General features: G+C 47.5%; 1 protein-coding gene across 3 annotated transcripts; it reads left to right on the forward strand.

The window, feature by feature from the left end:
- Window positions 1–1,994: 1,994 nt before the first annotated feature.
- Window positions 1,995–14,187, forward strand: LOC148334365 (RAC-gamma serine/threonine-protein kinase-like). 3 transcript variants are annotated; one of them, XM_088297856.1, is made up of 14 exons: window positions 1,998–2,494; window positions 4,376–4,590; window positions 5,500–5,625; window positions 6,005–6,116; window positions 6,388–6,532; window positions 6,627–6,758; window positions 7,237–7,302; window positions 7,377–7,445; window positions 8,193–8,315; window positions 8,950–9,078; window positions 10,611–10,825; window positions 10,973–11,060; window positions 11,685–11,787; window positions 11,988–14,187. In XM_088297856.1, the coding sequence occupies exons 2-14, from the start codon at window positions 4,545–4,547 to the stop codon at window positions 12,071–12,073; spliced, it is 1,440 nt and encodes a 479-aa protein (XP_088153982.1). In that variant the 5' UTR covers window positions 1,998–2,494; window positions 4,376–4,544; the 3' UTR covers window positions 12,074–14,187. The 3 variants fall into 3 exon arrangements, with proteins under 3 accessions (XP_088153984.1, XP_088153982.1, XP_088153983.1); XM_088297857.1 differs by lacking the exon at window positions 1,998–2,494 and adding an exon at window positions 2,881–3,286; XM_088297858.1 differs by lacking the exons at window positions 10,973–11,060; window positions 11,685–11,787; window positions 11,988–14,187 and having other exon boundaries at window positions 1,995–2,494; window positions 10,611–10,829.
- Window positions 14,188–14,812: the final 625 nt, after the last annotated feature.

A 14,812-nucleotide genomic window follows, 5' to 3' on the forward strand; every position in this document is an offset into this window, starting at 1 on the left:
AAAAAAAAGGCGGAATAGTTAGGCAATGTCCGTAATAGCTGCTGAGCAGGAAGAGACGAAAATAATTGGACCAGTATTTCCAGCCGGTCCTCGTCGCGTCATCACGCCTGCCCCCAACCTCAAAGAAAAAGTCTCCAACAATACTTGTTGAATTGATAACAATAAATATTTGTTACTGTATACACTGAAAGAAATGCTATGTTGGATTTCGTTTCGTCAAGTGGTTGCAAAAAAGAAAATCAATTGGATCCGGATGCATTTTTTTGAAGTGAATGTACTTTCAAAGGGTAGTTGGATCCAGATGATTACATTTTCTGTTGTTATTTTTTATGATAAAGTGACAAGTTTTACGTTTTAACCTGATCGATTTGGACTTTTGCATTGGGCTAAACAAAACGAAGCAATTGGTTTTTGTTGGGGCCCAAAGTGTTCTGTTTTTGTTGTTGTTGTTTTTTATACTTGTCCTTACATGTATTCTTTCAGTATATTTACAGTCATCTGAGAGCAGCATACACTGAAAAATTGCTGCGGTGAATTGACTTCATTTTGTTTCATCCAAAAATGATCTGGATCGATATGGAGGCAAATTTGGTGCCATAGTAAGTTGTATTTGTACCAAGGAAATGTAATCTTTGCAGCAAAAACAACTTGAAGGTGTATGCAATCATTTTGGATCCCTATAAAAACAATATTGATTAAAAAAATGTATTGTGTAGCTGTAGAAATAGTTACTTTTGTTTGTGTGAAAAATAAAATTCTCCTTGGCCGAAAAACGACTAGTTTGGGAAATTAATTTAGTAGTTTTAGCAAAATGTACTTGTGGGTAAATACTGAATTTGGACTTGTATGAACGTCAACTTGTAGTTGATGAAGTCGCCACTAGAAGTCGCCAGTGATTCTGGCTTTTGCTGCATGGTCACGTGACTTTGGCTCCATATACATTAACAGTATCTCGCGAAAACGGTTTTGTACTTGTGCCGAGTGAGAAATCCTTTGTTACAAATCAAGTTTCATTTTGGTTTATTGTTCCCAATATGATTTTCCCAAAAAGTTGGTGGAATACAATTTCTGTTGCGATGTGACTTGGATTGTAGATTATTACCGTTTAAACTTTCGGATTTTCATCAACGAGCCCTTCTCTATTGGAAATTATTGGACTGCCATAATTTTACTCCTCACAATCCTCCAATCTGGAATAACAGTTTGTCAATGCATCTGCATGCTTGTTAGTGGTCCGTAGGCGAACTAAACGAAGGTATGATGTCGTGTCTCTTTTAAAGACGCTACAATACTTTGAAAAGCACAATTCAATAAATTAGTTTTACTTTGTCTTATTTTTTCAACTTTGCTCATCAAACCCGCCATTTAGCGCCTCAACTTTGTTTTATCTTAACATGAACTCAACATGAGCAACGTCGAATACATGTTGAGCCCGCCGTACACACGGAAAAAAACACGGGAACATCGCAAATAATTACTGACTTTACTGCAGTGATACAAGCAAGCTCCAACAAGAAAACAACAATTTTAGTTCTGTTACGATTCCAACTTTGCGTCTCTTCCGATCGCGCGGGAGTTTCGGTCACTTCCGTTGTGTTGTGGCTTTTGCAATATTTGTGACCTTTCTCGACCATCCTAATTCTGGGATTAAAAACTTGAAAGCAACGATATGTGGTGTTGTTGTTGCACGCCTGCAGCCACACAGAGAGCAGGTTTGTCAAACAAAGAGTCCATTCACGTACGTGGGGGTGGCGAGCGGGTTGAGGATGGGTGAGCAGGTGGGTGCTAAAGATTTGGGTTAGATGAAAAAAAATAATTAATACGAAGTCAAATAGGAGAAAGTTTTTTATTTTCACATCCTATGGTGATGATAAAATCAGATAAGTGAGAACGATCAGCTAGACATGACGTGAACACACGCACACGCGCGCACAACAGACAACAAAAGCCCTGGATGCCGTGAGGAGAGCGATGCTGCCTTCACGTGCACTCCGTCAAGGTCCCACTTGACGCCGCACAGTACAATACAACTTTATTTATATAAATCATCATTATTATTTGTCGGCATTATCTGGAAACTCGACGCGTTTTAATGCAGAAATAGACGCCAACTAATCCTCGTGTAATTCGACTTGAGGCGGGATTTGTTCTCAAACGTCATACAGCCCGTGAAGCTAGCAGCAGCGGGTCAGATCTGGCTTGCTGCTCGTGACGAGCCGAGACGAGCCGAGTCGAGCCGAGCGGGAGCGATTTTTTCCTGACGGAGCAGCGAAGGCACACGAGAGGCGTTAGTCTGTCAGTACGTCCGTTTGTCCTCCTCCGCCGCCTCACTCTCCCTGTCTCCCGTCTGTCCGTTCCGGGACTCGCGACCGGCGGCTATGGATCCGAGCGTCTTCTGTTCTCGCCACTGAGGAGACCGTCTGATGCTCGAGCGGCCGTCGAGGCGGAGGGGGAGGACTGGGAGGGGGCATCCCGGTCGTACTTCGACCACCAGGTGAGACGCCCGTGTTGCCTCCTGACAAGAGCCGCCGTCCCCGCGGGCGTTCTGCTCCTCTTCTTGCCAGGGCAGAAGGAGCAGACGACGGGCTTTTTTTCTTGTCCCTTTAGGCGGGCAGGGGCTGGTTGTGGCGGGTGGGAAGCGAGGTTAGCACGCTAGGCTAGCTGCTGAGCTGCGGTTAGCGGGGCGCGCTGGTCGGCCGCTCGGGGAGGGATGCTGCGGGACGGCTCGAGGTGAGGGCGGGTCGCAGTTGCGGCCGCACCGTGCTGACCCACCCCACCCAACCCACCCAATTTTTACGACTGGTACAAGCACAATCGGAATTGCGAAGAAAGCGGCATCACCGCCACTTGAGCTTCCGTTAGCTACCCCTCACTCGCCCCTCTCCCCCACGCCTCTCCTCCAGCGAGCGTCCTCCGCTCGGGCCGCCGAACCAAAGGCGCCCAACGACCGGCGGTCCCCACGCCGCCTCCCGCCGCATGCGGCATGAACAGCGAGGCCGGGCCAGGCCAGGCCGCCGGGCGACGCGTTGAACGGCGGGCGGCTTTGCAACGCTTCTCGGTCGTCTGGCAGACATTTGCTCTCCTCGGAAAGAAAATGGAAGCACGACCAGCGGATGTTGTTATGTAACATCTAAATGACATCACACGCGCCCTTGAAACAAAAGCGCTGGTTCCTTTCGTTCGTTCGTTTGTTTGTTTGTTTGTGTTTATTGGACGCACAGCACCGCAGCCGGTGAATTCGAACCATGCCGCTTGGCTGGTGGCGGTCCGGAGGCTCGCGACTCAGGTACCACAGCACCGGCTCCTCGGCCATTGTTGTTGGGTTTGTTGTCATCCACCACTAGAGGATCATGGAGAGGCATTAGCAGCAAGGCCAAAATCGTCCTTTATGCCCCCCTGAGCGCCATTTTGATTAATTGCTTGAAATTTGATTGATCCAGGGAAGGCAGGTGAGAACAGATTCTCATCGGCAAGATTGACCTGGCTGCAGCGAGTCGAATAAAACAAAGCAAAACCAAAGTAGCCGCATAACAAGATTTCCCTGCTAAAATTCGTGCTCGACCGATTATCGGCTGGGCTGATATTTGGCATTTTGCCTATTATCGATATCAGGCTTTTTTTTTGTTTTAATAAACGTTTAAGGCAAATAAATTAAAAGCTAGTTTATTTTGGCGTGTTGCAGCACATTTCTCTCTCTCTCTCTCTTGTGTGCTGGTGGTCCTGCCTGCAGAAGCAGATTGTCCCACCCACTGCACCATCTGATTGGTTCCTTGTGCAGTGGGTAGCAGCCAATCAGCAGTAAGATGCTGTGATGTTCCTCACAGAATTTAAAAAATAGGAAAATCTATATCAATTGTTAAGCAAGTGAATTTCCGCAAGTGTGCAACTTTAGCAACTTTAGGGCAAGCACGTAAAAAAGTTGGATAACCTATCTTATACATACACAATAAAATCAGAATGTTTTAATTTTTTTCAGCATGTTGGCACCATTTTCGTTCCATGTTGGCAGCATGCCGGCACAAAGTTGGCCGCACGGGAGGCACATTTTAGCAGAATGTTAGCAACAGTTTGCTGCTGAATGTTGGCAGCCTTTTGAACATGTTGAGCGAGAACCCGTTAGTTTCTCCTTTTTTCCCGTACACTCAGTGGCAAAGATGTCCAACATGTGCAAGGAGGTGACTGGGGGGAAAAGGAAGGAGGGCAGGCCCGCATGCAAAAGTGCAAACCAAGAAAGACAACTCAAAGGTGGAGGAGGAAAAGAGAAGAATGTGAAAGACACGGGAAAAGGAGAGAAGGAGGCAGTCTCGGGAAGGAACTGAGGAGACAGGAAGTGTGCACCAAAGGGAAACAATCCACTGACTTGGGCTTTGTTTAGTTTCCTTGCAGGCTGACTCACGCGGGCAGCGGCGACCACAGAAGAAGAAGAAGGAGGAGGAGGAGAGAAAGGAAGGAAGGCAGGCAGGAGCGAAAGAAGGTGGCGAGCGGGAGACGAGCACAGGTCTTGATCTCTGGAGAGTCTGCGACGAGGAGGAGGCGACGCCACCATGAGCGACCAGAATGTTGTCAAGGAAGGATGGGTCCAAAAAAGAGGTGATGTCATCGCTACCCTTCAGCCCATTTGTAAATCCTCAATTTCAAGTGTGCGGTGTCATTTAAAAAACAACAACAACAAAACGTCGCTACCTGCGTGCGGAGAGCAACACCGGCGACACAAAGCAACGGAAGTCTCAACTTTGTTCTCCAGCATTTCTGTTTTTCAAATTCACCTCTGTGCGTTTTTGTGTGTTGATGGCTGAAGACCTCAAGTTGGCTGTATTCCTATGTAATCTAAAAGTAGTGCTCCGGCGTCACGGATCCATGTTCTGTAAGTGGCGACAATCCACGAGGGAGGCCCGCCTCGACGCCGTCTGTCGGCGGCGAGCCAACTTGTTCTTGAAATCAAAAGCAATCCACGACATCATCCATCGGCCCGATTGTCGCGTTTGGCAAAATGTGGCCGGGTAGAGATATGGACTTGACTTACTCACTTTTTTTCTGAAAAACATCAAATTGTTCTCGAGAATAGGCAACTTTTTATTTCATTTTTTCTTTTTTTTTTTTCGCCTTTTATAGTTGATGAGGGACCCAAAAGGTTTGAGAGGCGCCCATCTCATGAATTGATCGGCGCGACCCCTCAAATTGTTTGCTTTTGACTTGCGGGTGAGAACGCGCTTGGCAAAGTTGCCCCAAAGACCCCAAAAGGGAGTCGTGGCCGAATTGGGAGTGAAAGCGCAAAAAGTGGTGGAGGACAACTCAAATGGAGGCTGCAAGGCCACTTTGCTTGCAATCCTTCCCAACAAATCACAATAAAAGATTTCCCGATGTCACAGCTTTGGGACCTGTTGGAGGCCACTTCCTAAAAAACGAAAAAAAGAAAACACACTTCTAAGGATGAGACTTGCCAACTGAATGGCCGTAAAAAAAAGACGAACGAACAAACGTTTTCCTTCCTGTGGGCAGGCGAGTACATCAAGAACTGGCGTCCCCGCTACTTCTTGTTGAAGACGGACGGCTCCTTCATCGGCTACAAAGACAAACCGCAGGATTCGGACCTGGCTTACCCGCTCAACAACTTCTCAGTCGCAAGTAAGACGCAAACTCGCCGTACGTACACTGCGGCGCTCTGAAGCGGAGAAAGTCGAGTCGAATCGAGAGCGGTTGCGTCCAAGGGTTTTTTTTTAATACAGTTTCACCCTTCCCACACACTTGAAGACCATTGAAACTTCTCATCTTCTCCCAAAAAGTTGATGTTGACTTTTTCACCGACACACAAAACGCAGCAAAAACACAAATTGTTTCCATTTGAACGTTTCAAGCAAATTTTGCCTGATGAAAGTTTTTGAGCAAACATTGTAGACATGTTAGACTTGTACACACGGAGCGTGCAGATCTCAATGGTGTGCTTCGAAAAGTAAATGAGGAAGCGGGCGGGCTTTTGCATTTTGCATTGCACTTTTGGTTTTAGAATGCCAGCTCATGAAGACGGAGCGTCCCAAACCCAACACCTTCATCATCCGCTGTCTGCAGTGGACCACCGTCATCGAGAGGACCTTCCACGTGGACACGCCGGACGAGAGGTCAGCCTTTGTCGCTCCGTCGCTGGCTACTCACCAAAATTTCTGCATTCCCCCCCCCCCCAAAAAAAAACAAATTTGGATTCGAATGGACTTTTTTTTTATCCCCATTTTCACTTCGAAAAAAAAAAGTTTTTTTTTTCTTTTTGTTGTTTTCCCTTTTTGTTCCAACAACAAATCCCCCCCCCCCCAAACAAATGTTGAGCCCACATTGCAAACGGTGTGCGGAGGGAGGTGACGGCTAACACCACCGTGCCGTTGACCGAACCGTCAGGGACGAGTGGGCGGAGGCCATCCAGATGGTGGCGGAGTCGCTGGCCAAGCAGGAGGAGGAGGGCATCCTGTGCAGCCCCACCTCGCAAATGGAGAACGTCAACGAGGAGGAGATGGACACCTCCATCAGCCACTACAAACGCAAGGTTGCTCTCCACGTCTTCCGTCCGGAGATTGACGACGACTCGGCTTTTTTTTTTTTTTTTCCAGACGGCCAACGTGTCTTGTTTTTTCTTGCAGACAATGAATGACTTTGACTATCTGAAGCTCCTGGGCAAAGGCACTTTTGGCAAAGTCATCCTGGTGCGGGAGAAGGCCAGCGGAACTTACTACGCCATGAAGATCCTCAAGAAGGAAGTGATCATTGCCAAGGTATCATCAAGAATGTGGAATATTGTCGCAAATGCCTCACACTTTTTGAGACGTCCGCCGCGGACGCTCGATGTGATCGACCTGCGAGATTGTATCGGGGTCCTTCGGTCACGTCAATGCGCCGTTGCTTTTTGGGAATCAGACTGCGCTTAATGGTCGGTCGGAGGGAAGAGATATTTTTCACTTTCTAGTCATACAATCTTGCAGCCCGACATTGTGGCAACTTGGGCGGGAGAAACGTAAACGTTGCGCAGCTGTTGTTTCACAAGAGGGCGGCGGCGGCTTTTTGAGGCGGAAGCGGAAGCGACGTAGGAGCTGCCTCGCCAATGTGACAGGAAAACATTTTTTAATTTTTGCTGTAAACAAAACGAGGCACAGAAATGTATTTGAGAATTTTTTTCTAGGAAGCCACTTTTTTCACTTCCAATATGACACCGACTTAATTGAATTTTTTTTTTTTTTGCTATCTTTGCCACAGGATGAAGTTGCTCACACGCTCACAGAAAGTCGGGTACTGAAAAACACTCGGCATCCATTCCTCACGGTGAGTGTCGTCACGGCGTGAAGTCTTAAATTGTTTAGCATTATGTCATTTGCTCTTTGTCACACGTGCGGCAGTCTCTCAAGTACTCGTTCCAGACCAAGGACCGCCTCTGCTTCGTCATGGAGTACGTCAACGGAGGAGAGGTCAGAACAGGATCTTGATGGTTTTTTTTACACTCTTTTCATTGGTGTTGGAAACGCTCTAAATGGCCGTCGGGGTTTGTGGCGTGAGTCACGTGACTTGCATGTGTCACATCCAAGCCACTTTTCTAGACTCTCTGTGTTTCTCACAAAACGTCATCAAGCCGAAGAGGGCAGGTATTTGGATGGATGGATATAGTGCGGCACGGCGGACGACCCGTTAGCACGATGGCCTCAGAGGTCGTGGGTTCGATTCCGGCCATCCTGTGTGGAGTTTGCGTGTTCTCCCCGTGCCTGCGTGGCTTTCCTCCCACATTCCAAAAACATGCACGGCAGGTTGATTGAGCACTCGAAATTGCCCCTCGGTATGAGTGTGAGCGCGGATGGTTGTTCGTCTTTGTGTGCCCTGCAATTGGCCGGCAACCCGTTCAGGGTGTGACCCCGCCTACTGCCCGAAAATGGCTGGGAGAGGCTCCAGCAAACCATATATTTATATATATATTTATATTTATATATATATCTATATGTATATATGAATGAATTTTCTGAATAGTTGATCCCTCCAAGGCACGACGGCGGCACTGATGTCATCAAACGATTTGTTTCAGCAGCCGTGTGACACCAGATTTTCCCGCAATGTCTCGAAAGCGATAAATTAGCGGAAGGTTTTTCACTTGTATTCACAGCCGTATTTATTTGGAACTTGTGCACTGTTGCGATGACCATGTGAACGTGTCCCTTCCCCCGCAGCTGTTTTTCCACCTATCACGGGAACGAGTGTTTTCTGAGGACCGCACGCGTTTCTACGGCGCCGAGATCGTCTCCGCTCTGGACTACCTGCATTCGGCCAAAATCGTCTACCGGGACCTCAAGGTGCCGCGCCGCGTGACGATTTTTGCACGCCTTCTCTTGTTGTTTTTAAATGACAACCTTCACCTCCAGTTTGAACTCTTGCCGCTTAAACGGCAGCTCGTTACGACGGGATTTCTTTTTCTTGTCTCAGAAGCTTCACGTTTGGCTTCACTATTCATTTTGAAAGAAAATACGATTCTTCTTGAGGGTGTTGACGACCAAGACCCTCTCGTGAATGGCAGAAATTTGCGACTCATGGACACCCGCCCAAAAATGTTTGTCAGCGAAGTCATCCTACTCGTTGAGACCGAAAGAAGGAAACATTTCTCATAGCGTTCCAAAGCGTTAACCCAAATGGTGACAGTTGACTGCAATACATAAAACAGTCGTCGGTTTCAGGGGAAAAATATTTTGATTTCCTAAAAAATGTACACATTTATATATCCCCCCCCCAAAAAAAAGAAATCATTTCAAAATTTGACAGCGTTTCAAAGACAAGTTTGAATATTTCCGGAAAAAGTCCTTCATAAGTCTCCTATTTCAGCCCCCAAAAAGTTGTCGCTTCAAAGATATCTTTTTTTTAAATGTGTAAAACAAAGTAGACGATTGAATTTTTCCATTTTCTGTGACTGTGGCTTAAACTTGCTCGTTGCAGCTGGAGAACCTGATGTTGGACAAAGACGGACACATCAAGATCACCGACTTTGGCCTGTGCAAAGAAGGCATCACCGACACGGCCACCATGAAGACGTTCTGCGGCACGCCAGAGTATCTGGCGCCTGAGGTCAGACCAGTACGCCCAACACCTTCACGCTCCCGTGCCACAACGAAACACGAAAAGAAATCGAGTTGACCGTTTTCTTCCCAAATCACCAAAATGTCCTCATCAATTCTTGTCATCGTTTACGTGGTTTGAATCCATTTTCGATTCATCGTTCGATTCCTGCTGAGCAGTGTTCCGAAAACTAGTCGTCGCGTCTCCTGACCACGGCTGCAACTCACAATGACTTTAGTCGTTGATTTTATTATTTTGTTGCTGAATGGATGAATCTGATTTCACATCAAATCAAAACATGACGGTGCTTCAAAAGGACGCTGTTGAAAATGCGCAATCGGATTGGCGATGATGATTCACTTCCCGGTTTGGTTTGGAATGTGTCCGAAAATCCTTACAAATATTGATGATGGCGTTCCCGAGTGAAAGCAGTTTGCGAGTGTCTTATTTTGGTTAAGACAAAAGAAAAAAAACGACAGAAATTGGAGACGATTTCTTGCCGAGAGGCTTTGGATCATTTGAAATTAAACGAGGTCTCTAAACAATTAGTCCATTATCAAAATAACTATTGATGAATTGTATCATTGATTGCCCTGCGATTGGCCGGCAACCGTTGAGGGTGAAACTCCGCCGACTGCCCAAAGACGGCGGGGATGGGCTCCAGCATGCCCTCGACCTTCGTGAGGAGAACCTCTTCAATGAAATCTTTGTATGTGGTTCATTTGGGATGCTTTGAGGGTTTGGAGCGATTTGTGGCGTTGGAGAGATTTGTGGCGTGGGGGCGATTTGTGGCGTTGGAGAGATTTGTGGCGTGGGAGCAATTTGTGGCCTCGGGGCGATTTGTGGCGTGGGAGCGATTTGTGGCGTGGGAGCGATTTGTGGCGTCGGAGCGATTTGTGGCGTTGAGTGATTTGTGGCGTCGGGGCGATTTGTGGCGTGGGAGCGATTTGTGGCGTCGGAGCGATTTGTGGCGTTGAGTGATTTGTGGCGTCGGGGCGATTTGTGGCGTGGGAGCGATTTGTGGCGTGGGAGTGATTTGTGGCGTTGGAGCGATTTGTGGCGTCGGGGCGATTTGTGGCGTTGAGTGATTTGTGGCGTCGGGGCGATTTGTGGCGTTGGAGCGATTTGTGGCGTGGGAGTGATTTGTGGCGTCGGGGCGATTTGTGGCGTCGGGGCGATTTGTGGCGTGGGAGCAATTTGTGGCGTCGGGGCAATTTGTGGCGTGGGAGCGATTTGTGGCGTGGGAGCGATTTGTGGCGTTGAGTGATTTGTGGCGTTGAGTGATTTGTGGCGTGGGAGCAATTTGTGGCGTCGGGGCGATTTGTGGCGTGGGAGCGATTTGTGGCGTGGGAGCGATTTGTGGCGTGGGAGCGATTTGTGGCGTTGAGTGATTTGTGGCGTCGGGGCGATTTGTGGCGTTGGAGCGATTTGTGGCGTTGGAGCGATTTGTGGCGTGGGAGTGATTTGTGGCATGGGAGAGATTTGTGGCGTCGGAGAGATTTGTGGCGTTGAGTGATTTGTGGCTTTGCGGCCGGCGGCAGGTGTTGGAAGACAACGACTACGGCCGCGCGGTGGACTGGTGGGGCTTAGGCGTGGTGACGTATGAGATGATGTGCGGCCGGCTGCCCTTCTACAATCAGGACCACGAGAAGCTCTTTGAGCTCATCCTCATGGAGGAGATCAAGTTCCCGCGCACGCTGTCGTCCGACGCCAAGTCGCTGCTGTCCGGCCTCCTCATCAAGGACCCCAACAAACGGTGAGAAGAGAAAACCAGCTTGGGTGGAGGTCGCCATGTGTGATGGGCACTAACTTTTTCTTTTTTTTTTTTTCCCCCCTGTTCACCTCCTCTTCTTCTCCTGCGCCACAAACCTTCTTGTGCACGTCGACTTCTCGCGGCCGCCAGGCTGGGCGGGGGACCGGACGACGCCAAGGAAATCATGCGACACAGTTTCTTTGTCACCGTCGACTGGCAGGACGTCTACGACAAGAAGGTGAGAAGGATGGCGAGATTAGCGAGAGCGCCATGTTTGTTTTTTTTTGCCGATACCAATTTTTTAGCAGCCACGTAGGCCACTAAGCGGGAATTGCGGCAAAAGGAAAAATATTGCCGTCAAAGTTTTGAGGAGTAGAAATACTCGACTCTAGGGATGGTCAGTACCACTTTTGGTCCCAGTATGAGTGCTCCACTGTTGAGTAGGTACCGGTGCCAACAGTCCTTTGGCAAAATGTAAGATTTCCTTCCCCAAAAAACCAACGATGTATTCTTTCTAAAGAAATCAGTGTAGCTCGTTTGCACCGAATTGCATGAAACGATTGGCCATTTTCTATTCTTGGATCCTGATCATAAAGCCGCCGCGATGCCTTGAAATGAGGCCGGGTGGCGAACTGATACAGATGCGTGCCGGCCCATCTTCACTTGACTGCGCTTCGATGCCTTTTGTCGGTTGAACGGCTTTACAGATTTGCGGCAAAGTATCAAACGTGTTCAATGTTGAATTTTCTTTATTCTTCGGTCATTGTCCACTTCTTGTGCGCAATCGCCAATTGGATTTTGTCCGTTTGCAAATCTGCGTGTCGCCCATTTGTGATGTTTGCTGGCCACGCCTTCCTTTCAGATGGCCCCGCCCTTCCAACCTCAGGTGAGCTCTGAGACGGACACGCGCTACTTTGACGAAGAGTTCACGGCGCAAACCATCACCATCACGCCGCCGGAAAAATGTGAGTGGCGACGTATATGTCGTGGTCGCGCGCGTTCGCTTCACCTTGCCGTCCGTGCGCTCTCGCATCTCTTCGGTCTCATGTTTTGAGGCGTGAAGTCGCGTGTTTTCGCGTGTGCTCACATGTTGTTGCATGCGCGTGTCACCCAAAAGCGCCGTTCAAATGTTAGCTGCGTGTTTTTGTCTCGCGTGCGTGCGCAGATGACGAGGACGGCATGGATGCCGCGGACAACGAGCGGCGGCCTCACTTCCCGCAGTTCTCCTACTCGGCCAGCGGGCGGGAGTGAGCGCCCTCGCCCCGCCCTGCTGACCAAACCCCGCCGGCCTCGTTCCCATCAGTGGCCATTTGGAGGAGAACACGCAGCCATTTTGGGAAAAGAAAAGAAAAAAAAAAACAGTACCAGTCTCTGCTGAGCCAACGGGCGTGTTTGCGGACGGTTCGGACGCATGGGCAGACGGACATTTGAGTTTTTTTGCACAGTGGGCACGCACCCATGCGAAACAGGAGTCGGCCACATTTTTCTGCAGGAGGCCAACTTTGTTTGTATTTATTTTCCTCTCCGTCTCAGTATTAACTTCTTCACGTCCATCATGTCGTCCTCATCCTTTTTTTTTTTTTTTTTTTTCTCTCCCCTTATTGCACTTGTTTTGGAACCAGAAGACGACGACGAGACACTTCTTTTTTTGGGGAACAAAGCACCAAAAACGTTGCCTTACGTGTGCCCACCCTCACCATCGTTGCATCCGCACGCCCTTCGCTTTGTTTTGCTCGAGACTAACGTGCATGACTCCCGGTTTGCCTCGACCGTACTGCACGATGGAAAAAAAAACCATACTTCTGTTTGTTGTCATCCTGTTGCTGTAGAAACGCGTTTGCAAACAGAAACGCGACAACAAAAGTCTTTCGCGCTCCTTTCATCTTTGCTGCTGGGTTACCATTTTTCCCCTTCTTCACATCTACACACACATATATACACATATATGTATGTGTATATATATGTATACATGTGTGTATATATATATATATATATATATATATGTGTGTGTGTGTGTGTATACATACATACATGTAGATACACTTTAGCCATGATACTTTTCCTGCGCCACAACTCAGGTGGCGCACTTCAGTGCTGCCGTCATTCCCGTCAGTCTGGACATCTTCAAATCTCAGCCAGAACACTATTGATTTTGAAATGCTAAGATGCTAGTGCAAGCACAGAAGGCGTGTTTTGGGCGAGCTTGATTTATTTTTTTCCACCGCCAGTCCGACGAACTTTCGCTCCTCCATCCAGCAGCTTCTCGATTGCGTTAACGGCGTTAACGTAGCGAGCGAGGGGGCGCTTGATTTAAGTTCGTCCAGGACTCGACTCATTTTCCAGCGCCAAAACTCAGGAGTTGTGCGTCTCGACTGCTGGAATTCTCTCGTTTTTTTAAAAGACTGAAGGTAGTTGAGAAGGAAATGTCAGGTTGTCTTCCTGTGTTGGAAATAAATTGAAAAAGGAATCGTTATGTGAGTGGCAAAGTGTTGGTGCAACACTCTCGCTACATCTCCAAATGGGGAGCACTCGTTTTGGGTTTGTTTAGTTTCTGACACATCCATATGTATGCACACACACACACACACACACGAACTTGTGCTTGTTTCATTCCAAGTGTGACCAATCACTTGGAGTGTGAGGTGACTCTTCCAGACGCAGAATTCTGTCTCATTCCAGAAACATTCCCGTGAGAAGCACTGCCCGCGATTGCTGGCAAAATGAAGCTTGGTGAAGCATTTGTGATATTTGTTACTCCACCAGATGGTGCTCTTGGTTTAAGGAGGAGAAATTGATTCCGTTTCCACTGTTTCTGTTAATCGAGAGAGGCGTCGAAAATGATCACAAGTGCTTCATGATGCTTCATTTGTCCATCACTACTGTCCGCTGTCATGTACATATTTATGCAATCCGCTCTTTCGCTGTCGTCTCTTCTCTCTTTTTTTTTCGTTTTAACCGGTGTGTCGATCGCCACGGCGATGGACCGTAGCCCCGCCCCATCTCTTCCGTTGCCATGCGACATTATGACAAGAAGGTGAACGATTCAAAAATGAAAACTGGCAACTTTGTTTTGGTTGTTTTTTTTTTTCATGGGTTTTTGTCATTCCTCTCTTGAGTCTTTTGTCTGTTTTATTTAACTTGTTGGGCTGAGGAAAAAAATGAGAAGCACTTCAGGAAGTTGCTGGAGGACGATGATGGAGATGGATTCATTAACTGAAGTATTTTTCCCCCCTTTAGTTTTGCTTTTGGATGGTTTGTTTGTTTTTGTTTTCTTACCAAAATGTTAGAGCAAGAACCAAGTGGTGAACTTGCTTTGCTGTGCTAGTATTTATTTTCAATTAAATTAAAACAAATACATTTCACTACTTTGGCTTTACTCTGATTTTTTTGGGATGACTGAGCCATTTCCATCCTGATGTAGCTGAATGCTGCCCCTGTTAACACTGCATTATAATGAGCAATTGGGCCGCATTTAATTATTTATTTTTTGAAGGGACAGGCGAACTCGCTAATTTTTAGATGAGTTTAAAAAGAAGAGAGAAACTTAAATACTTATTGCTAAATTAATTCTCATCGTGCCTTTGTACAATTTAAGTATATTTGAAAATGTATTACAGTTGAAGTGCATTTTCATATTATTTATTATTTCACTATTGCGGTAAGACGCGTTCCTTCAAAGAGAAGAATGAACTCGGAGGATTTGTTAACGCCCACTGGCACACATGATTGGACCCCGGCAGCGAGATCGACCAATGAGCGCACGAATACTTAATCCCGTGTGTGGCTGCGTATCATTGCGTCGTCTCCCCCTGTTTTATCTGCCAGCCTTCATGAATACCGCGAAACGAACGTCACTTTTGAACAACGTTCTGTTCGGAAACTCATCGCGTTATTCAAGTGTGCCGTTCACTTCGTCAGAGTCGGCTAGTGAAAAGTTGCGTTTACATTGACAAGCTGTGAGCAGAGGACCGGAGGAGCCAGAGAGGAGGC

Source organism: Idiotropiscis lumnitzeri, chromosome 6 (assembly GCF_059441095.1).
Source record: "Idiotropiscis lumnitzeri isolate Australia: NSW breed Sydney's pygmy pipehorse chromosome 6, RoL_Ilum_1.0, whole genome shotgun sequence".
Lineage (NCBI taxonomy): Eukaryota > Metazoa > Chordata > Actinopteri > Syngnathiformes > Syngnathidae > Idiotropiscis > Idiotropiscis lumnitzeri.